This window comes from Lingula anatina, chromosome 2 (genome assembly GCF_051362555.1).
Source record: "Lingula anatina isolate TDL-2025a chromosome 2, LinAna3.0, whole genome shotgun sequence".
Lineage (NCBI taxonomy): Eukaryota > Metazoa > Brachiopoda > Lingulata > Lingulida > Lingulidae > Lingula > Lingula anatina.
The window spans coordinates 32,823,462-32,848,074 of record NC_141768.1 but is presented as its reverse complement, the minus strand read 5'-3'; the positions used below and the strand labels follow the sequence as shown (position 1 = coordinate 32,848,074).

Here is a 24,613-nt window from a genome sequence, read left to right as displayed (position 1 = left end):
TTCTTAGTTGATCATAGAAAAATGGCAGTAAACTGTTAATTTTGTTTTATGTTAAAAATGGAAAAAAAAAAACATTTCAGAACAGTGCTGTCTTGTTTACATTTTGGCATTTTCAAGTTGTGACTTTGAAGTTCCATGGGCCTGAAGACCTTTGCTAGTCACATTTTCTGAATATCCATAATACTAATATTTTATTATTAAAAACTGATGGTCATTATGCTGTTAAACATTATGTAATATTGCATCAAAATTTGAAGAAACCCCTATTTTGGGCACTGCTCTCATGATGACCATTTAACAAAAATCATGTCAATTACTGTTCTCAAACTTACAGGAAAGAACATGGGGCTAAAATACAGCTTCAGTAGGCAATGCAGTCTGTTTGTTAATTTTTTCTGGCAGTTAAACAGTTTTTTGTGAAAATTTAATTTTTCACTTATTGGCATTTTCAAGGTGTGACTTTGAAGTTCCAAGATCCTGAAGACCTTTGCTTGTCATGTTTTCTGAATGTCCATGTTACTAATATTCTATTATTAAAAATTGATGGTCATTATACTGTTAAGCATTATGTAATGTTGCATCAAAATAGAAGAAAACACAATTTTTGGTGCTGCTGCCATGATGACCATTATGGGAAAACCGTGTTATGACTGTCAAACCTTTAAAAAAGAAACACAGGACTAAAATGCAGAATGAGTTGGAAAAGCAGTCTAATTTGCTTCTTTTTCTGGAAGTTATACATTTGAGTGAAATATTCATTATCTTTTTGGCATATTCATTGTGGGAATGGGAGCTCCCATGGACATGAAGCCGAATGGTAATTAAATTTTCTACATGTCCATGCTATTTATTGTCAATAATCAAAAATTGGTGATAATTATTCTATAATTTATTATGTAATGTTACATCAAAATTGACAACAATATTTTTGCATTGCTACTGCAAACATTATGAAAAGAAAACTGTGTTACTTATTATTATTTTTAACTTACAAGTATGATTTTTAGGATTGGCATGCAGTTCAAATTAGAAAGCCAGGTCAATTGGGTTATCATTTATTATTGAATATATGCAATTTTGTGTGAAATTTTCATTTTTCTCATTCTGGCACTTTCTAAGTATAAACTTGAACTCTGATGGGCCTGAAGCCTTATGCTTTTACTTTCGTCGTTGTTACCTGTTGTGCATAATTAAAATTTGATGTTGACTGTGCAGTAAAACATAATGTATTATTGCATCAGAATTGGTAGTCTCCTATTTTGTGCATTACTGTTTTGTGCTTTTCTTAAGATGTGACTTATGGGCCTGAAAGACCTTTGAGAGGGTCAGTCTGTTAATATCCCTTGGGTATCACTTAGCTAATTTCTGAGCTATAAAGTCATTTGCCTAATTGATAGGCCATTAAAGGAGATTACATAAAGCACACTTGTTGATATTTCCTTGTAAACTCTCAAAAGTTAAGCTCTGCTATATATATATATATATATATATATATATATATATATATATATATATATATATATATATAATCAAAGATTAAGAGTTTGAATTGCAGCTTCATTGAAATTATATTTACCTCAGGCTCTGCCAAGGAGGTTATATTTTCACCCTTGTTTGTCTGTCATCAACATAACTCAAAAAGTTATGGACCGATTTTGTTGAAATTTTCAGGAACTGTCAGAATTGGGCCAAAGAGGACAATGATTAGTTTTTAGTGGTGGTCTGGCTCAATAATCAATCAATAATAATCAACAATTGCTGCCTTGGCAGAGGTCTGCACTCTCGGTGGTTTTCTAGTTTTGTTATATTTTCCTTTACAATTTTTTCTCAAACACTTGCATTTGTGACTTTTAACTCTCATCCACTCGAGGCTCTGCACATTTTCTGTATTTCCACATAAGCAATTGTATTGTTTTTTATGTCTTTAAACATTATATAATATTATTTTATGCACTGTCATCATTTTTCAAATATTGAGACTTTCATCATGTGACTTTGGTCTCTCATGGTCCTGAAACTGTAATCTTATTGAAGGGGTGGATTGAGACCATCTTCTGGGTCTTCTGGAAGACAGGTTATTAAGTTTATATTGACTGGTATCTATTTTTTTCTGTTGGAAGACCATCAAAATGGAGGATGAATCAACATAGATACTTTGGAATACTGTCAGAAAACATCTCAAGGTCCGCTCCTGTTATTAATCATGTTACCTGTTGTGCATGATTAAAATTCAGTGTTGACTGACAGTGCTATTATAAGCATTATTTATTATTGCATCAAAATTGACAAAATGGCCTTTTTTTTGCATCTTTATTTTCTGTTTTTTGTCTGTACATTTGACAGCTTTGTTTCTCTTTTATGAAGTCGTAGACTAAGATGTGTTTGTATTTTGTTTTTCAAAAAACACAAGGTGAAGGTATTTTTTTCATTCTTAGCCTTATTAAGAATGTAACTCATTCCATTGTTTGCTAAACAACATTTAAGATTATAGAAGCTGGTAGCCACATCAAAACATTGGCATTTCTAAGTGAAACATATTTTAATATGTAAATAGATATGTAAGAAAGTTTGGAATAACCTATTTCTTGGCAGACCAAATTTATCGTTACTTGTTACTACTATCAACTTTGATTATAGCTTTCCTTCAAGGACTGTTTCATTTACTGCCTTAGTTTAGTAAGAATTATTATCTTAGACCCCGCTGCTACTTGTATTGAGGCTACTTTCTGAAAAGTCCTGAAACTTGTGAATATTGTGCAAGTTGTATAATTAAGAAAATACAGCCCGTGTGCTACAGTATTTTCTATTTTTTTCTGGGGATGAATTGTTCTTTTCTTTGATTTTTCTTTTTTGAAGTCTCAGTTCGGTTGTGGCATTTTGTTAGGAAGATGAACTTTGCATTTTTTTGTCTTTCCATTGTAATGATCATATTAAGTTCTATTATAAACACAAAGTTTTAATGATCGCTAATGAATAAGAATTAATCTTGTTGGTGCTGCAAAATACATTCCATTTAAGTTTTAAATGCAACTTACTGGCATTTATGGCACGGCTGAAATCCATGATTGCTGGCTTTTTTTAATTAGATAATTATATAGACAGTCTTTAATACTAACAAGAAATGCATGTTCAGAGATGCATCATCTAGACAGAAGTATTTTTCCCAATTATTCAGGCACAAGGCCTTGTGCATTTTTGTACCACTTTACATGTTAGTAAAATTTCAACTTGTGCTGTAAAAACTAGCCATACATATGTTGTAATAGTGCAATATTTATTGAAGGAAGTCAACTTCCATTTAAGTCATTTGAATAAATACTTTGAGTGATTGGTATCCATAATATGTGGTTTTGTTCTTACAAGAAAGGAAGGAAACAAAGATGGAATTAATATCGCAAAATGATGAATAATGAGCACTTTTTATGTACAGACACAGATGTGTCTATACATATAGCCATCACCTGCGTCTGTTGTCGTCGCCGTGCACTTTGACCACCGATAACATGATAAGTGAAAAACCGTTTTACCTTTTGGCTTGAAACTTACAGAACTGATGAGCTTTCATAATATGCAGGTAAAGTTCGAAAATCAGCATGATATGGCCATCTATATGGAAGTTATGCTGTTTTTTTCACTTTTTTCAGGATATATGCAACAACGATAACACGATAAGTGAAAAACCGTTTTACCTTTTGGCTTGAAACTTATGGAACTAATGAATATACATAATACGCAGGTCAAGTTCGAAAATCAGCATGATCGGGCCATTTTTATGGAAGTTATGCTCTTTTTTCATTTTTTTTAAGCATATATGCAACACTGATAACACGATAAGTGAAAAACCGTTTTACCTTTTGGCTTGAAACTTACAGAACTGATGACTATTCATAATACACAGGTCAAGTTTGAAAATCAGCGTGATTGGACCAATTTTATGGAAGTTATGCTGTTTTTTCACTTTTTTTAGCATGTATGCAATACCGATAACGCATTTCAAGGAAAATCAATTGGCCAATTGTCTTGAAATTTACAGGGGTGATCAGTCTTACTGAAATACAGATGGAGTTCGAAAATAAGCTCCATTGGTTCAGTTCTGGTGAAGTTATGCCTTTTTTGTATATAAGTGTTTTTTCCTTTGATTTAATTCTTAGGCATGTTAACAATCTCATCTGTGAACTAATTAGATATGTAAAGGTGTTCTTTTGACATTTTCTGCATCTTAACAATATTGTTAGTTGATTATATAAAAAAGATGGTAAACCTGTAATTGTGTAATAAAGTGTCAAAAAAATGGAAATAATAATAAACTCATATCTTTACAGTTTGTCAGATTCAATCATTCACCATGTTCAGAATCTCAGAATGGAGCAAACTGGACATTTAAAATTGTTCTATTGATATTTTTCCTATGTCAACAATTTTCTCAGTTGTTCATTTAAAAATGACAGTAAATTGATTACTTTGTTATATGAAAAAAAGGTGTTGAAAATGGAAGAAAATCAATTCAATACAGTTATCTCTTGTATACAGGTACATTTTGGCATTTTGAAAGTGTGACTCTGAACTTCCATGGCCTTGAAGACCTTTCCATGTCACATTTTCTGTATATCCATGATACTTTTATTTTATTATTAAAAATTGATGGTCATTATGTTATATTGCATAAAAGTTGAAGAAAACCCTATTTTGGAAATGGCTGCCGGAATGACCATTAAGGAAAAACCATGTTACTTATGATACTCAAACTTACTGAAAAGTTTTGTAAGACTGACGTGCAGTTTGTGTTGGAAAATCAGAGTGATGGTTTTCTGTTCTGGAAGCAATGCAGCTCTATAGAGTGCTATATGGGGCTACTGTTTATGGATGGTGGTAATTGTCCCTTGGGGTAGTCACAAGCTAAATTCAGAGCTATAAAATCATTTGCCTAATTAATTTCCAAGTGCCCATTAAATAAGATTACATAAAACACACGTTGAGATTTCCCAGTAAAGTCCCATAGGTTAAGCTCTCTTAACTGTGTCACATAATTAGGAATCTGATAATTATGCAGGTAAATGTTGTTTAATATTGCAAATAAGTTAACAAAAGAAAAAAATATTGAATAACAGTGCCTTATTATCCTCAAACACATTGGGGTTATTCATATCATGTTATTACAGCAAGATTAAAAGTTTGAATAGCAGCTTTAATGGGATATTTTTGTTGTGTTTTCTTTTTAATTTATTTTTCAAACACTGGCATTTTCAGCTCCCATCCACCTGAAGCTCTTCACATTCTCTGTATTTCCACATAAACAGTTGCATTGGTTTTTATGTCTTTAAACATTATGTAATATTATTTTATGCATTGTCATCATTATTCAAATATTGGGATTTTCATTATGTGAATTTGGTCCTGAAACTGTAATCTTATTGCAGGGGTGGATTGAGGCCGTCTTCTGGGTCTTTCAGATTTTAAAGTTCATATTGATGGGTATCTGTTTTTTTTCTGTTGGAAGACCATCAAAAATGTAGGATGGATCAACAAAGATAATTTGGAATACTGTCAGAAAATATCTCTGGATCCGCTCCTGTTATTGACGATGTCACCTGTTGTGCATGATTAAAATTCAGTGTTGATTGACAGTGCTATTGTAGGCATGATTTATTATTGCATCAAAATTAACAAAATGAACCATTTTCTGCATTTTCTCAGCATATATGCAGCACTGATAACACGATAAGTGGAAAACCATTTTACCTTTTGGCTTGAAACTTACAGAACTGATGAACATTCATAATACACAGGTCAAGTTCAAAAATTGGCTTGATTGGACTATTTTTACAAATTTAAAGTTATGCTGTTTTTTTTCCATTATTCAGCATATATGCAACACTGATAACACATTTTAAGGAAAACCAATCAGCCTTTTGTCTTGAAACTTACAGGAGTGATCAGTCTGACTAATATACAGATCAAGTTTGAAAATAAGCTTGATCAGTTAAGTTTTGATGAAGTTATTAGCCTTTTTGCATATAAGTGGCTTTTCTTCAGATTTAATTCTAAGGCATGTTAACAGTCTCAATATGGAACAAATTAGATATGTAAAAGTGTTGTTTTGACATTTTCTGCTTCTTAAAAATATTGTTAGTTGATTATATAAAAATGACAGTACACCTTTTATTGTGCATTGTGTAATAAAGTATCAAAAATGGAAGGGAACTCATATCATTGAAGTTCGTCAGATTCAATCATTCACTAAGTTAAGAATCTCAGAATGGAGCAAGTTGGACATTTAAATTTGTTCTATTGATATTTTTCCTTTGGCAACATATTTTAATTGATCATATAAAAATGACAGTAAATCGATTATTTTTTTTCATGTAAAAAAGGTATTGAAAATGGAAATAAACTCTTTTTAATACAGTTTCTCTTGTTTAGATTTTGGGATTTTCAAAGTGTTTCTGAACTCTATGGGCTAGACACATTTTGTGAATATCCATGATAGTTTTATTTTATCATTAAAAAACTGATGGTTATTATGCTGTTAAGCATTATGTAATATTGCATCAAAATTGAACAAAACCCTATTTTAGGCACTGCCTCCTTAGTGACCGTGAAAGGAAAACCATGTCACTTGCTCTTTTTACACTTAAAGGAAAGAAACATAGGACTGAAATACAGCTTCAGTTGGAAAATCTGTCTCATTAGTTAATTTTCTGGAAGTTATAGAGGTTTTTTGTGAAAATATTTATCTTTCACATACTGGAATTTTCAATGTGGGACTTAGAGCTCCCTTGGGCATGAAGCCCAGTGGTAATCACCTTTTTTTAATGTCCATGTTTTTAATAGTAGATATTTAAAAATTGGTGGTATTTATACAGTTAATCATTATGTAATGTTGCATCAAAATTGACAAAAAACCTCTTGTACACTGCCACCATTAACGTTATAGAAAGAAAACTGTTACTTTCTAATTTTTCAACTAGTCTTACAAGAATGATTCTTCGGATTGACATACAGCTCATATTAGAAAACCAGCTCTATTAGATTATCACTTTTATTAAATTTATGCATTTTTTGTGAAATTTTCATTTTTCTCATTTTGGCACTTTTTAAGTATAAACTTGAACTCTGATGGGCCTGAAGCCTTATGCTTTTACTTTCGTCGGTGTTACCTGTTGTGCATAATTTTAAAACATTTGATGTTGACTGTGCAGTTAAACATAATGTATTATTGTATCAGAATTGATAGTCTCCTATTTTGTGCATTATTGTTTTGTGCATTTCTTAAGGGTGTGACTTATGGGCCTGAAGACCTTTGAGAGGGTCAGTCTGTAAATTTCCCTTGGGTCTCACTAGGCTAAGTTATAAAGTTATAAAGTCATTTGCCTAATTAATAGGCCATTAAATGAGATTACATAAAGCACACTTGTTGATATTTCCCTGTAAACTCCCAAAGGTTAAGCTCTCTGCTGGATTAATAATAAGGAAGCAGTGATAATTATGCAGGTAAATTTTGTTTTATATTGCAAATAAGTTTTTAATATATATAATTATAATTATAATAGTTTTTAATATATTTAATTATAATAATATGCCCCCAACAGCCATTATGATAAAAATGATAATATGAGTAATAGTAAAGTTTTAATCTGCCAGTGTGTGTGAGTGTATGTGTTATGAAATGCATTAAAAGGGGAAGTTACATTACTACCTCGGGCTTAAATAAAAATGAAATAAGACTATGACTAAAAGAAAAGTGAAGTTGAAAATTGTGGACAAAAGTACTATGATTAACTATAATATTTACAAAGGTGTTTGAGAGTCTGGTAAAATCATATACATGTAGGACTTATTCTAAAAGCTTTTTATTGACCAGTGATTTCTGCTTCTAAGATTTAAGTAAAATAAAAGGTAATGCAATTAATGAAACATTTTTACTGCTATGGATGTGCCAAGAATTATTCCTTCAATAATTTTAAATTTGACAAAAGAAAGTCTTTCTTTTGACTAGGACTAGGTTTTGACAAGGATCAGTTTTTTTTTGGTAGTTCTATAAGCTCTGGTAAAATTGCAAACACTGAAATACTTTTACATGTGGTAGTAGAGATTTTGTACTTAAGCATTGACAAAATGTCTCTTTCATCTCTTTTGTACATATAATGGTGAGATTAAAACCTTTTGAACCTCATAGTTATTTAGTTTCTTTGATAAAGAATAACTTCATTTATATATTTATACATGTATATGAAATGTCTCATCATTTTAATGTCTTACAGGACTCTCACTCTTAGAAAGATACATGACCTACTGTGATGTGTACAAGAAGAGGGGTGGTTCGAGTCCTGGCTCAGATGACGACGATCAAGATGTACTGTACCAACGTCAAGGCCATTACAACCCATTCCTCCTTACAAAACTCCTCAAAAACTACAGATCACATCCTGCTATCCTCAAGCTTCCAAATGAACAGTTCTACGACAACGAGCTAGAAGCCTGTGCTGACCGACTTGCCAGGGAGTCCCTCTGCAACTGGGAAGGTTTACCAAAAATGGGGTGTCCCTTTGTATTCCATGGAGTGGTTGGGGAGGACATGAGGGAGGAAAGGAGTCCATCATTCTTCAATCCAGAAGAAGCAACTATTGTGTTGGGATATGTGGAGAAGCTACTGGAGGCCAGAGGCATCCGAGTCTTGCAGAATGAAATTGGAATTATTTCCCCCTACAGAAAACAAGTGAGGGAAATATGACAGAGCTTATTCCATGATGAATACAGGCAACCCCTCCCCAGTCCCTCTCCCTTTTCAAGTTACTAACAACAGTTTGCAATATCAAATCGGGCTTCAGGCCAAATGCCAATTAATTGAAGCTGCCTAGTAAAACTTTGCAAATTTGTTTACAATTATTAACTGGGCCTTTTTGCTTAGTTAGGGCAATAGATTCTAAGAATGTGGCGTAGCTCTAAAGAGCCAGTAGTCAACATTCTTTAAAGGTCCAACATTCCATTTACCTTAAAGTACAGCCACAATACATCTGAGTTAATAGTATGTTATAGATATGGTACTGTTAGGCTTATGAAAAGTCCTACTTTAACTACAGAAGTGTACATGTGATAAAGTATAAAGAAAAATTTAAAAAATTAAAATTAAAATTGTGGTGAATTTGCTCACTCCCATCTCACATGGCAAATTCAATTACTAATCCACCTGAGCTTGGTTATAATGTAATGTACTAACAATATGCAGCCTGTTCAGAGTTATGGCTAACTACTAGTAAAATAAGATAAAGATAAAGTAAATGCTGAATGTAACGGATGAGTATTAAATCAGGCGCATAGCCAGGGGGGGTTCGGGGGTTTTACAGAACTGCCACTTTTGCTGGGAAAAGGTCCACTGTGGGTAAAATTTGATCTAGGTACATGAAGTTTTTATGGAAAAAGGTCCACTTTTTCAGAAAAAGAACCCCCCTTTTGAAATTGCTGGTTACGGGCCTGTAAATGCACAGACATCCCTTTTTATTCTCTCCACAGGTTCAAAAACTGAGGCAACTGCTGTTCAAGAAAAACTTTCGGGACATAAAGGTGGGCAGTGTGGAGGAATTTCAGGGTCAGGAGAGACGGGTCATCATGGTGTCCACCGTGAGGAGTAACCCCGATTACCTGGCTCTGGACGCAGAGTTCAAGCTGGGCTTTTTAAAGAACCCAAAGGTCAGTCATTTGTACACTTATGCATGTGGACACACAAACTGGGGTAGAGTTAACACTGCCCAATTAAGCCAAATGCTAAAACTGACTTCAATTGGCTAAACAAAATAGGGTTGATTTGACTTATTTTAGTCAAATTTAAACCATTTTGGAGAAAAAAGTGATGAAAAAGTAGTAATTTGGCTTTAGAAAAAATTGCTAGTGCCACCTCAGCATATGGTAATAACTTGATTTTTTTTCAGTGGGGGGGAAATCGTGAATTTTACAGATGCGGTATTTTTTAGGCCATTAATTTTTAAAATTTTGATACTCCTACCCAATTCCTATTTGATGGTCACAACAGAATAAAAAAGTAAGCTACTCTATAGTTCTAATCTGTGCAGTAAGAGTACCACTAATACTATATACTTTGTGTGTTTATAAAGGTATACATTTGAAAGTTTGATAATTTTTGCCCATTGAAAAGATAGTGTCATTACCATGATTGTGCTATGGCATATGTACATGCGTGAACACATAATTCATAAGACTTTGTACATGTGGATGTGCACACACATATTTTGAAATGTAAGGTTATTTAAACAGCTATAGTCCATACTATTTTCATCATTTCTTTCCACTATGGCACTGCAGAGACTATGCCATGTGATGCGGAATTCACAGAAGAGATATGAACAGTTAGTCTCAGACTATACTGTCTTCAGTGTTCACCCGCACATACAGTTACATGTGGGATTAATTTTTTTTTCAGAGGTTTAATGTGTCGATCACAAGAGCAAAGGCCCTATTGATTGTTGTAGGGAATCCGTTTCTTCTTTCGCAAGATGAACATTGGAACAGGTGAAGTGAATTATTTTAATTTATTTGATCAGTAAGCAAATTATAAGACTTTTTCAAACCAAACACAAATCAGCCATGTTAGGTTCAAAATTTTTTTCCTTTATTTAATCTTTATTTAATCTCATTGTTTCTAAGAACTCTTGTTCAGACAGACAGACAAACCAACAAAAAAAGAAATGTTAAGGATTTAATAAAGTTCATAAATTAAATTTTTAATGTTTGTTCAGACAGACTGACAAAAAAAAAAAAACAGAGGATAGAAAGATGAAAAAGAGAAAGCTATTATGTTTTAGTTCAGACAGACTGTTAAATGAAAAAAAAAATAGAAAAAAAAGGAAAGTTAAAAAACATGTAAATTAAACTCCAAACTGACAGACAAAATAGTGTCTACTAGGCAATTCTTTCTTTTATTGTGAATGAAAGTCCATACAGAAAGACAAAAGAAAGTAGGCAATTCTTTCTTTATTTTCAACTTCTCTTTGGTGTAGTTTCCTTAAGTACTGCCTCGAGAAAAAAGCGTACACAGGATGTGATTACGATGACCCTACTGATCAGCTCGACGATGTCGTAGAGAGGTTTGCTGCAGTGAATATTAAGCAGTCAGGTACGAGCAGGATTTATTGCAATCAATTTTTCTGTTGAATATTTTATTTTCTCAGATTATTGGCTATAAATAATCTAAATCATTAGGACTGAAAAGTCAGAATTTCAAATAAATTGCATGCACATGTACTATCTACTAGCTGTCATCTTGCATTTTCATTACTTAAAGTCCATTTTCAAGAGCAACTATTTTCTTCTTGTCTGTCATGTTATTCAGACGTACGACAAGTAATGTGTCCAAGATTTATTGATTTTAATTATTATTATTATTATTATTATTATTATTATTATTACTGCACCATTTAAACTTTTTTGGGAATATATTATTTTTCAAGATGTAACCATGGATGTCAGCCAGGTTCAGTTGCAAGAGGACCCCGAGTGGAGAGGAGAGGCCTAATTTTAACTCTGTATTCTCAACTGTATTCTTAACTCAGATTCTTCTGTGATCAAGAGGAAATGCAAGATCTTTTACTAGGGGACCCTGAATTTGAAAATCAAAATATTATGACGAATAAGACATGGAGGCTAGAGAAACTGATATAATGTAATATTGTTGACCACGATATAAAGCTGCCTCATGTATATTAAACTATGACATCTACCTGTAAACGCAGACTTATCAAACCTTGCAAGTTCATCTTTTTTTCTGGAGAATGGTACATTCAAGTGACATGACGTTTATTATGAAACAATTGAGGATATTACTTACTTAAGCCATATTTTATGGTGCTTGAAACTGTGGGCATTTTTTGTCACTTGATTTTAGAGAGATTTTGATAGATATCATGTAGTCAGATTAGGTACAACTCTGTTAAAGAACTTGTGAATCACTAATTGTATGAAAATAATCAAAATTGGGGTTTGAATAATGCTTCAATAATTGTCTTAATCATTTTGACTTGAGCCTATTTTATCTGTGAATATCAAATTTTGATATTTTTAATAACATTTTATCAGTGTATTTCAGATATGCTTTATGAAAAAGTTTTAAATTGACAGGAGTATTTTTATAATAAGTCAGTTTTAGAAATCAAATTGATTCTATACTAGTGAAAATGTAAAATTCCAGTGTATATTTTTAACCAATGTTTTCTGTAATGTATCATACAGTGTGACTGTGTTTGTTCTCACCCTATGGGGAGGCAGAGCCTTCAAACTAACTATTCCTTGCACTTGCTTTACTAAATGTTTGAAGCTGGTTTGTAGTCTAAAATCTGAGCCTATAAAGACTTAGCTGGCTAAGTTGCACTTCACAGTTTTAAGAATCTTACAGATAACCTAGGCCAGAAATAACTGATAAGTTGCAATGACTCACTGTAAAAAAGGTTGGTAGATTGCATGAATCTATTTGTGGTCTAAATTTTGTCTTTTATGCATATGTTTAATGAGAATAACATCCAAAGGTTAAGGTTGGGCTTTCACTACACCAATCCCCTATTCCCCAAGAAAAGGTGCAAGAAAAGTTCTGATTTAATCAAAACTAGAGTATTGTTCGCTCATTAACCAAGTTATCAATTTTGCCTCATTTTTTCCAGTCTTTTTACTTTCTTTTCACTTTCCTTTGATTTACATTTTGATTGTCTTGGCAAGTCTTTTACTTGCAGTGGTGTCAGTAGCCCATTTATGTATATTCTACTCATCAACTGTGGACCAATCATTCTTAAAAAATTGTAGTTGTAAGACAATATCGCAAAGTTGACTTTGTATAGTTGGCTATCCAGATTTAGCAGTCTAAGCTTAATTTTTTTGTGAAACGGTTCCCTTTTTTCAATGAGCCAGTATACAGTACCTAATCAGTATTGAATTTACATATTTTATCTTTATCAGCACAATAAGAATCTTGCCATCTACTTTGAATTTTCATTGTTATTAACATTTTAGAATTGTTATGGAATTAAGCTAATTATGTTATCAGTAAGAACAAGACGTTATTATAATGATACATTTATGTACTGTGTAGATGCCAGTGCACTACTAAATTATGAGGAGAAATTTTTAATATTTTTTGGGATGGAGGAAACACAATTAATGAGGTTTTGGGGATTATCTTAATTTTGTGCAAAATTGGGCAACAGACAATGGATATTTGTGTACTGAAAATATATCAATAAAGCAAAAAAGAATGATAGTGCTAAGCTTTGTGGTGGAACCAAAATTTTAAGAAACAGATTTTGTGGGGTTGCAAAATATCGTGTGTATCACATCTATAGACCTAGCAGTATAAAAAGCCTTATAATTCTTGCAAGTGGTTTCTTCTTAGTAATTTGGACATTTAAGGTAAATTGAGGACAACACCGCTTCACTAAGAAATGACGTAAAGTCACAAACTACAACGAAGATGGACTGTGAATTATACAAAAGCAATGTCTGATCGGAGAGTGGGGGTGCATTCGAAACACATGACCTATTGTCACTCTTACGTAGTTTTTTTTAATTACACATACACCATAATAATAACTTTAGCTAGAAGACACATTTTGTACGCCTAGTTCTAAGGACATAAGCCTACGGATGTATCCAATATATATTAGATGGGGTTGGGGTTTTTTACCCCTCCTAAAATAAATTTTAAAACTCGGTCAGAACTTATAATTTGATATTAAATAACTTAATTATAAATTTATAATTGTATATATATGCATTTAAAAAAGTCATCAAATCACGTTCCAAGACCTAAATATTTTCGTAATGTACGCCTTATGACACTTGATAACGTTCACGTGATTCAGATGAAGACAAAATGTGTCAAAAATATCTGAAATCGATACTGGGAAAGGGTTTAAGGGAATGATGTAAGGCACATGAGTAAACTGTGGTCACATAAAGAGATAATTCTAGTTTTTTATGTAATTATGCAAACATTTTCCGACTCATGCATGCCTCAAAGTATGGGAAGTTTAAATATTTTAAATATCGAAGGCTTTAAAAATATCCTATGTGGATAATATTTACACGTTTTTTAATACTAACAAAAATTAGACTGCTTTAAATAGGTATTACGACATGCACGTTTATTTTTGACACATTTTGTCTTCAACTTCGGTTGAATTTTTCACAGTAATGAATGTTTGCTAATTGCTTTCTAAGAGAATGCAGTTTTTGCCGTTTAAAAAATTTGACTTTTCCCTGACACCATTTCGTCTAGCTAATCGTGGATGTAACTGAATTATAGATTCTATCAATGGCTAAAATATTACAAAAAAACATCAAACAACTGAAAATAATGACCCGCGACAAAAGACGCCCCGAAAAGTTTCTTTTTTTAATTTTTAAAAACCGGGCGACACCTCGAAGGTGGCCGCATTATTGCGTTATTCAAAAAATTCTAGTTATTTTCGGAGACGTTTAAACGTCAGATTTAGTTGCTAGGCTGATGTAAGTAAAGTTTCACTTGGACAAACAATTCTTACGTTTAGTAATATAAAAAAAAGATAAATGGGCCTACACATATACTTGCATTATCTTTATAAAAAATCTTTTTCTGTTTCTGCTCAACTCATAACTCATGTTACTGGTGTGGGAGTACTGATAACCCGACGCCATGAAGGGAGACGTCAGTTGTTAATTATTACCTAAATCAGTAGACGTTTTGAATAGAGACATATACATTCACTCGTTTCTTCTGCCTTGCATTAGTAATATGATCCACTGCTGCTATCTTCCAGGCTATTAATTATTACCTAAATCAGTAGACGTTTTGAATATAGACATATACATTCACTCGTTTCTTCTGCCTTGCATTAGTAATATGATGCACTGCTGCTATCTTCCAGGCTATTAATTATTACCTAAATCAGTAGACGTTTTGAATATAAAAATATACATTCAGTCGTTTCTTCTGCCTGGCATAAGTAATATGATCCACTGTTTCTATCTTCCAGTTTTGTAAATCAATATAATTTGTTTTTTCATTTTTCAGAATAACAAGTCAGCTGATTACAAAATGTGTTTCAGAGTACTTGGGTGACTGAACATGCTAAGTCCAGTGTACTTCCAATTGTCTCTCTACAATTCACTACAATCAGAACAACCATACTCCCTCAGGCTGCCTCAAAAATGCAGTCACCCTACGCCAAATTACATTATCCACATTTTGGATCAGTGTTCAAATACACGCACACTAAAGTAGCCTGCGAGAAGTTCACAGCTACCAGCTTAACGGACATCGTACCTATAAAAATTTTAGGGAGAAGGTATGTTGCTCAGAAATTTTCATCAAATTTGCCTGCACATTTCACAGACATTGCTTAGAACTTATTACTCTTATTATAAACAAACTGACAGGCAGAATAATCAAAATATAAAATATAAAAGAAAATGTATATGTTGATAAGATATTATTACCAACTTTGCGCATCACTATCAAAGGCCATCCCCTTTGAACAAGTTGACCATTGGTGACAACAAGAACGCCATCATGTGACTATACGTCAACAAAGGTATAAAAGCGCAAAATTTTAAAAGTGCGTTCACTCAACAGCGGACAGATCTAGAGCAACAGGACGGATACCATGTGCTGCGCCCTGTATCAAGCACAAAGGACACGGGAGTCGACTCCCATTTCTCCGAATCTTCTACTCATCCTACGTCAACGCATCGCTCTTCGACAAATTGTTCCCTGCACACGCAGACGTCTAGACGGTGGATTCGGCGTTTCTCTTAGCTGGCCAGCTAAAATCTTCGCTTCTCCCCACGAGGAATCGTCGCTCGGTCATCTTCGCAGGATACTTCACCTTTTTGCTGTCGTGGGCTGGAGTCGTAGTGTCATTGCATATTCCCATGCTTTCCAGGTTTCTTTTTATTACAGGTCCAGGAAGCAGACTGCAAACTGGTGGGCGCCACCTGTGGGATTTCGACTACACTCCTTAAGGTATGTAATCTTTTTTTCTTTTTGGAAGGGGGGTTTGAGAAATGAAAGAAATCTAATCTCGTTTTTATTTCTGTTTACAGGACATAGAAGATGATGGGCGCCACCTGTGGGACTTCGACTACACTCCTTAAGGTATGTAATCTTTTTTTCTTTTTGGAAGGGAAGTTTGAGAAGTGAAAGAAATCTAATCTCGTTTTTATTTCTGTTTACAGGACATAGAAGATGATGGGCGCCACCTGTGGGACTTCGACTACACTCCTTAAGGTATGTAATCTTTTTTTCTTTTTGGAAGGGGAGTTTGAGAAGTGAAAGAAATCTAATCTCGTTTTTATTTCTGTTTACAGGACATAGAAGATGATGGGCGCCACCTGTGGGACTTCGACTACACTCCTTAAGGTATGTAATCTTTTTTTCTTTTTGGAAGGGGAGTTTGAGAAGTGAAAGAAATCTAATCTCGTTTTTATTTCTGTTTACAGGACATAGAAGATGATGGGCGCCACCTGTGGGACTTCGACTACACTCCTTAAGGTATGTAATCTTTTTTCTTTTTGGAAGGGGGGTTTGAGAAATGAAAGAAATCTAATCTCGTTTTTATTTTTTGTTTACAGGACATAGAAGATGATGGGCGCCACCTGTGGGACTTCGACTACACTCCTTAAGGTATGTAATCTTTTTTCTTTTTGGAAGGGGAGTTTGAGAAATGAAAGAAATCTAATCTCGTTTTTATTTCTGTTTACAGGACATAGAAGATGATGGCGCCACCTGTGGGACTTCGACTTCACTCCTTAAGGTATGTAATCTTTTTTTCTTTTTGGAAGGGGAGTTTGAGAAGTGAAAGAAATCTAATCTCGTTTTTATTTCTGTTTACAGGACATAGAAGATGATGGGCGCCACCTGTGGGACTTCGACTACACTCCTTAAGGTATGTAATCTTTTTTTCTTTTTGGAAGGGGAGTTTGAGAAATGAAAGAAATCTAATCTCGTTTTTAATTCTGTTTACAGGACATAGAAGATGATGGGCGCCACCTGTGGGACTTCGACTACACTCCTTAAGGTATGTAATTTTTTTTTCTTTTTGGAAGGGAAGTTTGAGAAATGAAAGAAATCTAATCTCGTTTTTATTTCTGTTTACAGGACACAACTGCAAGGAGACACCCCACATCTACACTTAAGCTACTTCGACCATCCTTTGGAGCCAGCGAGTCCTGCCATGGTCTCTCTACGAGGTGGCTTCACTGGGGAAGCGTCCAGCGAGTCCTGCCATGGTCTGTCTACGAGGTGGCTGCACTGGGGAAGCGTCCAGCGAGTCCTGCCATGGCCTGTCTACGAGGTGGCTGCACAGGGGAAGCGTCCAGCGAGTCCTGCCATGGCCTGTCTACGAGGTGGCGGCACAGGGGTAGCGTCCAGCGAGTCCTGCCATGGTCTGTCTACGAGGTGGCTGCACTGGGGAAGCGTCCAGCGAGTCTTGTCATATGGTGTTTCAATGAGATGGAAACCACTTAAAGGTAAGCCTGACTGCAGAGTGCTGACATAGTATGAAAATTCATTAATTCATTTTTCTTTCTGTTGACAGAACACAACTGCAAGGAGACGTCCCACATCTACACTTAAGCTACTTTGACCATTCCTTGGTGCCAGCGAGTCCTGCCATGGTCTGTCTCTGATGTGGCTGCACTGGGGAAGCGTCCAGCGAGTCCTGTCATGGCCTGTCTACGAGGTGGCTGCATTAAGGAAGCGTCCAGCGAGTCGTGCCATGGTCTATCTGCGAGGTGGCTGCACTGGGGAAGCGTCCAGCGAGTCCTGCCATGGTCCGTCTGCGAGGTGGCTGCACTGGGGAAGCGTCCAGCGAGTCCTGCCATGGTCCGTCTACGAGGTGGCTGCACTGGGGAAGCGTCCAGCGAGTCCTGCCATGGTCCGTCTACGAGGTGGCTGCACTGGGGAAGCGTCCAGCGAGTCCTGCCATGGTCTGTCTACGAGGTGGCTGCACTAGGAAGCGTCCAGCGAGTCCTGTCCAACGTTTCATGGCAACTGCAAGGAGAAGAGGGCCACGTGCACACTTCCGATACATCCCTCAATCCTTGGTGCCAGTGAGTCCTGCCACGGTCTGTTGAAGAGGCTGCATTGGAGAAGCGTCTGAAGCATATGGTGTTTCACTGAGGCGGAAAAACCTGCAAGGTAACCCGTGTTACTGGCGAGAACAATACACTAAAATTAATTTTTCAGCAGCAGTCTGTGCCATAAACTTTTCACCCTACTGGCCATTCAGTCCACCTTCTTTCCTAAAAACTAGATATAGATGTCTGAATCTTGATTCACTGGTTCGAATACAAAGTTCAATAGGACTAGACTGGATTGCATTAATATTTGTATTAACAAGACCTTGACATTTTTCTCGAATCATGATGTAACAGTTACATTTAAAATAAATCAAAAGCTCTTCTTCATACTTATAGAAAAAATCTAACAGCCATGTCACCAAATTGACACATTCTGGAAATCTACCGATTCCAACAATTTTTCTGGCTGCAGACTGCGTTTGATATACAATTTTTGAAAACTAATCAAATTTTCCTTTCTATTTACAGAACTCAATTAGGGCAATTCCTGATAAAGTCCCGCTTTTTTGAAAGAGGTGCAAGAAGAGGGTCGCATTCAATCCTTGGTGCATGGTTGAGTCCTGCCATGGTCTGTATGTTAGGGGGCTGCATGGGGGAGCATCAGAAGCATATGGCGTTTCACAGAGATGGAAACCTATCAAGCCTTAAAAGGTACATATCACTCATGTTTTTGGGGGAAAACAAAACACTTAAGTGATTTTTCTTACCTTGAAAAACTAAAAACCGTTAGCCACATTAATTTGACAGCTTACATTCAGAAGGCAATGTCTTTTACCCATGACCCACTCCTAGGATTAAGATATTTATGGTTAGTAGATTGGATTTGGGTGGGAGAAGTAAAGAGGGAAACTTTTGACTTATAATTTTTTATTTTGTAGTTGAGGCAGATAGCATTGGCGAGCGCCTGTCCTGATGACGGTCCATTTTAACAAGGTTAACAAGGCTAAAATGGAGAAAGCCATGTCAGCTATATCATAGTGTTTCAAGAGCCCTTCAGTAGTTGTGATTACAGAGCATTCAAGGTAAGTTATGGGACAGGATAAGGGTAAATGAACTAGATTGTCATTCATTGTATAGATAATACAAATCTTTTATCAGTGCAACTCCAACAAACTGAGCATTTTGTGCAAGGTCTTAGACAATTGTTTTAAGAATGTTTGGGACCTGTCACTCGGTGCAGGCATTTGTTTTCTATTTACAATTTACTCTAGCAAATTCAGTGCTCATTTTTCACAGGTAAAAAGCTCTTTTAATTTGTCACAGATGTGGAAAAACCTTATCATTCATACAAAATATTTTGACATGCCATTCGTCAACTTTCAGATCCTCAACAGTCTCAATATTCTGCAGGACGTTGTCAATGGTCCAGATCACTTGGAGCTACCGCCCCCACCACCCACCACCACCAATGTGACTCCGGGGCGTGGTCACTGGTCCAGATTACTTGGAGCTACCGCCCCCACCACCCACCACCACCAATGTGACTCCGAGGCGTGGTCAGTGGTCCAGATTACTTGGAGCTACCGCCCCCACCACCCACCACCACCAATGTGACTCCGAGGTGTGGTCACTGGTCCAGATTACTTGGAGCTACCGCCCCCACCACCCACCGCCACCAATGTGACTCCGGGGCGTGGTCACTGGTCCAGATTACTTGGAGCTACCGCCCCCACCACCCACCACCACCAATGTGACTCCGAGGTGTGGTCACTGGTCCAGATTACTTGGAGCTACCGCCCCCACCACCCACCGCCACCAATGTGACTCCGGGGCGTGGTCACTGGTCCAGATTACTTGGAGCTACCGCCCCCACCACCCACCACCAACAATGTGACTCCGAGGCGTGGTCAGTGGTCCAGATTACTTGGAGCTACCGCCCCCACCACCCACCACCACCAATGTGACTCTAGGGCGTGGTTACTGGTCCAGAATACTTGGAGCTACCGCCCCCAACACCCACCACCAATGTGACTCCGGGACGTTGTCACTGGTCCAGAAATTGTATACTAGCAGCTACCACCCCCACCTCCAGTGCTGTGGTTGTGGTAATAAAAGGCCACCGTAGAAGTGAGTATTTATTTCCATCTCTCTATATTGTTCAGATTGTTAGGCATTTTCCTGGTTTATATGCCTCCCTTTACGCCTCTTGTTCTCCAGTCACTTTCTTTTTGTAGAATCTTGGCACTCTCCCAATCAATGTTTTTTGTGATGGTTCGTTGTAGCAGAAGGCTACCTTGGGCTGTAGTGTATTTTTCCCTCTTCGGTACCCTTTCTTATTCCTTCCCGTGTTCTTTAACTCTAACGTTCAACTTTCTCTTTGTCTCTCCCATATAAATCCTTCACAAATTAAACACTTGATGGAATACTAGTACACTCCTCCCGCTGGATCTAGATTGTTCAGGCTTTACTTAAACTTGTCTTTGAGTAGAGTCGTTTAAATGCTGTTAGTGTTCCTTTTCCTTCGTTAAAACTAATTTGTGCAATACCCCATTGTGACATTAAGTCTGAAGGTCGCCAGTGGCATGTCAAAATATTTCGCTTGAATGTTTTTTCCAAGTATGTGACAAAAGTGCTTTTTATATTTATTTCCCATCAAACTGCTGAAACTTTAAAAACACATTTCATATACAAATGGTTGACTTTTATTACATTTTGAAGTAATAATTTAAATTTGCAGGCTACCAAAAGTGGTGGATTCTAAAAATGAAGATTGCAACTACCAAACCTCCAGATGAAACACTTCTTCAGGATTGAGGGATCTTTATACAGATAACTTTGTAAGTTATTGGGGATCAACAACTTAAGAAAAGTGGTTCTGAATTTTTTAAGTATTATTATTGGTGTATTATGGCATTTCTTATTATTGACAGTGATCAAAAACTATATCCTATGTAAACAAACAGTAGAATTAGAAGTAGCACAGACAGTCAACAATTTAACATGTAGGCTAACATTACAATATTCAATATAGCAACATCTTTTCTTACTTTTTTGTCAAATGTTTGAAATAATTTATTTTTTGAAGACTGCTGTCTACTTACTCTAAAAAGTTAATATATATATATTTCAATAAAGGAAGCATATTTCACTGTACATTTGGAAATAACGCTCTGATCATTTTAAGAACCAAGCTTTTCATTAATGTTAACGGTGTGTAAATACCAGTGATATACTTTCTTTGTTGCAGTTACTGCAAGCTTTCGATATAGCTTTTCATACTTTTGAGTAAAAGTTGGATTTCATTTGTAGGCTACGAATTGGGAGTTTTCCAATAATTACGCCTGCATGATGTCAGATAACGTCGACCCAAGACCAAATGTCCAAGATGTTGAACACTGTACAGCGTTAGCAAGGAGCCCTGTGGACACTTTCATGGATGCTCGGACATCCCACGAGTTTTGGTGTTGAAGGACACGGCTTGTTCTGCAAACAAATATAAAGAATGTGGAATGGTAATGAGGCAATATACAGTACTGAATGTAGTGGGAATACAGTCTAATAATGTATCAGTCTTTTGGATGCTGAGAATATTTGGGGTTCATGGGTCACAAACATGTCAAGGTGAAATTGCATCAAATTTCATTTGTATTTTATGCCTTATGCAGTGAACCATTTTATTTCAATAACAGAAGAGAAAACTGAGGTTCAAGATAATTCTTCATTCCATATACAAGATCAATTGAATAAGATGTGTGCTTCTGTAGGAAAAGTCTACCTCTACAGTTGCTATAATTATTATATTAATAAATTTGAATATAGAGTTGCTTTATCCACATTCTGAATGCAGATAGTTTTTTGCTCACAAAAACATTCCCACCACTTGTGGTCGTCTGTGTTTTGTTTCAATCTGAGATGGTCATTTTTCATATTTGTGCTTTTGATGATGTGGAGCTGTTTGTCAGTATGGCATTTGAAAAAGTCTTAACCTGCACACTAACCTTACTAACAAACCCTCACATCTTTGTAAAATCTGACTTCATGTAAACGCTTTTACATGAAGAGATTTTACATTGATAGATTGTGCAAAATCTGTAATGAAATATTTTACGTGTGAGAAAATATTTCATTATATTTTTTGTACAGTCTGCTCTTCTTGAGAGATGCTGTCATCTCTCAAGATAGAGATCACATTACTAATATTCAGATTTTCTCAAGTGTTATACTTGACAAATACATCCACTTCATCACATATGCACCTTTTCTCCGGATCAAAAAAATTCAGATTGAAATTTACATGGGCGGTCATACAGTGTAATGTGAGATCCGAAATATTTTGAAGCAAGCTTGCTTTATTCTGTACTTGTATCATGCAGGTAGTTGCGATTTCAGTGCAAAGTTACATTTTAGAAACCTGGTATTTTAAGTCGAATTATATATCAAAGTTTAGTTGAAATCATTGATATTCCCGAGTTATAATCATATTACTTGAATCTGTTTGCATTTTATCATAAAGAGAACTATAATCAAGTTTTGAAAGATGCTTGCAGTTGTAAAATGATTAACTTTATTTATGAATTCTCCAAGATAAAGTCAAAATGATTCTGTTTAATTGTTATGTCTCTTGATAGTTATTTATTGGCTTCAGTGCCTTTTTCTATAAGAATTACTTTAATAATAAGTTTTTATGCTTCACCTCGTGTATAGTATATATAGAGAATAGTTAGTCAACACAAAGGTTATTCCGTCACACAATGCTGTCTAAAACGGGACGATTCTTGAACTGTACGCAGCGCCGTGCCAATAGAAACCGATTTAGTCATGTTATAAGGACCGAATTATCCGGGCGTGGGCACTTTCCCGGCATTCCCCACGAAGGGTTTAGACGGGTTTTTCCCCACGGCCCGAGAGCATCTGGTACCAGTTTCCGACCATAAGACCTGCATTATCGGACTGTGTGCGTTCCGACGCTAGATGAAGACGATGGAAAATCTTAGAACTTTTGATAATACTGCTATGTATTAATTCATTGCGTTTACGTAGTTCATTACTGATTATTAGTCCTTTTTAAATCAACTGTAAATATTCAAAATTGTACATAATAGTTGAATAAAAAATATTCTATAATTTTATTTTTCTTTTTTTTTTTTTTTCTGTAAAAAAAAAGTGGTCGTGTACAGATCGCTAAAAAAAAGCGAGACTTGCAAATAAATTTAAATGGACTCGCATGTATGCTCGTTTAATCATTAGTAGAAATTATCCTCTTTCGCCTCACTTAAACTTTTACAATTTCGTCACTATTTCTGTCACTCCAATTTCTTCCATAAAACTAGCCGATGTCCAGGTAATGAATTGAATTTTGGTTTTTGGATACAAAGCTGTGGTGCTGCGTTACTTTGCTCTCCCGGGCCCCGTAACTCGAAAGCAGCGCGCATTGCGACCGAGCGCAAGCGCCTCGATTCCATTACTTGCCCATGCTCGCCCCATGTAATACACTGTAGCCTCTATGTGATATCGCCGTTCGCAATACGCATGCTTTTAAGTTACGGAGCCCCAGGAATAACTCGAGCCGTTACCTAGACTTTCCTGAGTCAAATTAGAGAAGTAACTATCTTACTTAAATAAATCCCACTGTAGATTTAAGAACCCAACACCTCTTAATGTTAACGAAGGGGTACATTGTGTATAAATGTATATGTTCTTGACTATAACACAAGTAAAACGAGAAAAAAACTAGTTTTTTCCCATTCCTGTGCCATTGTTATCCTTATCTACTGGCACTATTTTTTTTTTTTTTTTTTTTTTTTTTTTTTTTTTTTTTTGCTGTGGGAATTGAGGCCCAATTTTTTATATAAATGCATATAGCAAGCAAAACTAGACAAAACCAAGATTTTTTCCATCCTTGTGCCATTATTGTCCTTATCTACTGGCACTATTTTATATTTGCTGAGGGAATTAAGGCCCAATTTTTTTATTCTTAAGAACACCTCACTCCCATCCCTGTAGCATAATACTTGCCGATTGCATTTATTTTGAGAATCAGATTTTATATAAATGTATAATGCAAGCAAAACTAGACAAAACCAAGAATTTTCCCATTTCTGTGCCATCACCGGTGACATGTACCAGAAAGTCCCCCATGACAGAGAGTCCGCTTCCCATTCATTTGTACAAGTGAGCCTCGCCCTAGATTTTGACCTACTTAGGTCAAACTAACCCTAACTATATGGAGGACGGACTTTCTGTCACACGGACCCTCAGTTTCATGGCACCGGCCTTATCTACTGGTACTCCTTCATATTTGCTGTGGGAATTGCGGCCCAAAATTTTTATTTTTAAGACCCCCCCCCCCCCATTCCCGTAGCAAATGACAAAATTTAGTTATTACAAATATGCATACATTTATCATAAATATGTGTGGTAATATTTTAATAATGTTAAGCGAAGATTAGAGGCAAATGACGAATATTAAATATGTTACAAATATACTAACAGTTATTACTGATTTGTGCTAGTGAAATTGTGATGCTGCAAAATAAAATTTGCAGCTTTGCTGAGC

The 24,613-nt window shown here is 35.6% G+C and overlaps 2 protein-coding genes across 2 annotated transcripts; both read left to right on the top strand.

Moving 5' to 3' along the window:
* The first annotated feature begins 7,105 nt into the window (after positions 1 to 7,105).
* On the top strand, positions 7,106 to 13,044 carry LOC147763610 (RNA helicase MOV-10-like). The gene is made up of 6 exons (XM_087003536.1): positions 7,106 to 7,491; positions 8,262 to 8,716; positions 9,511 to 9,687; positions 10,436 to 10,524; positions 11,013 to 11,128; positions 11,463 to 13,044. The coding sequence occupies exons 2-6, from the start codon at positions 8,285 to 8,287 to the stop codon at positions 11,525 to 11,527; spliced, it is 879 nt and encodes a 292-aa protein (XP_086859662.1). The 5' UTR covers positions 7,106 to 7,491; positions 8,262 to 8,284; the 3' UTR covers positions 11,528 to 13,044.
* A 321-nt stretch (positions 13,045 to 13,365) lies between these two features.
* LOC147763609 (uncharacterized) lies at positions 13,366 to 23,181 on the top strand. Its single transcript, XM_087003537.1, has 14 exons — positions 13,366 to 13,407; positions 15,050 to 16,000; positions 16,081 to 16,132; positions 16,213 to 16,264; positions 16,345 to 16,396; positions 16,477 to 16,660; positions 16,871 to 16,922; positions 17,003 to 17,505; positions 17,574 to 18,175; positions 18,586 to 18,768; positions 18,996 to 19,139; positions 19,441 to 20,184; positions 20,795 to 20,894; positions 21,367 to 23,181. The coding sequence occupies exons 8-9, from the start codon at positions 17,211 to 17,213 to the stop codon at positions 17,609 to 17,611; spliced, it is 333 nt and encodes a 110-aa protein (XP_086859663.1). The 5' UTR covers positions 13,366 to 13,407; positions 15,050 to 16,000; positions 16,081 to 16,132; positions 16,213 to 16,264; positions 16,345 to 16,396; positions 16,477 to 16,660; positions 16,871 to 16,922; positions 17,003 to 17,210; the 3' UTR covers positions 17,612 to 18,175; positions 18,586 to 18,768; positions 18,996 to 19,139; positions 19,441 to 20,184; positions 20,795 to 20,894; positions 21,367 to 23,181.
* The last annotated feature ends 1,432 nt before the right edge of the window (positions 23,182 to 24,613 follow it).

Coding starts and splice junctions, on each gene's coding strand:
- LOC147763610 (XM_087003536.1), top strand. CDS start 8,285: ATGACCTACTGTGATGTGTACAAGAAGAGGGGTGGTTCGAGTCCTGGC. Junction 8,717..9,510: donor TTTCCCCCTACAGAAAACAA/GTGAGGGAAATA, acceptor TTCTCTCCACAG/GTTCAAAAACTGAGGCAACT. Junction 9,688..10,435: donor GCTTTTTAAAGAACCCAAAG/GTCAGTCATTTG, acceptor TTTTTTTTTCAG/AGGTTTAATGTGTCGATCAC.
- LOC147763609 (XM_087003537.1), top strand. CDS start 17,211: ATGGTCTCTCTACGAGGTGGCTTCACTGGGGAAGCGTCCAGCGAGTCC. Junction 17,506..17,573: donor GAGATGGAAACCACTTAAAG/GTAAGCCTGACT, acceptor TTCTGTTGACAG/AACACAACTGCAAGGAGACG.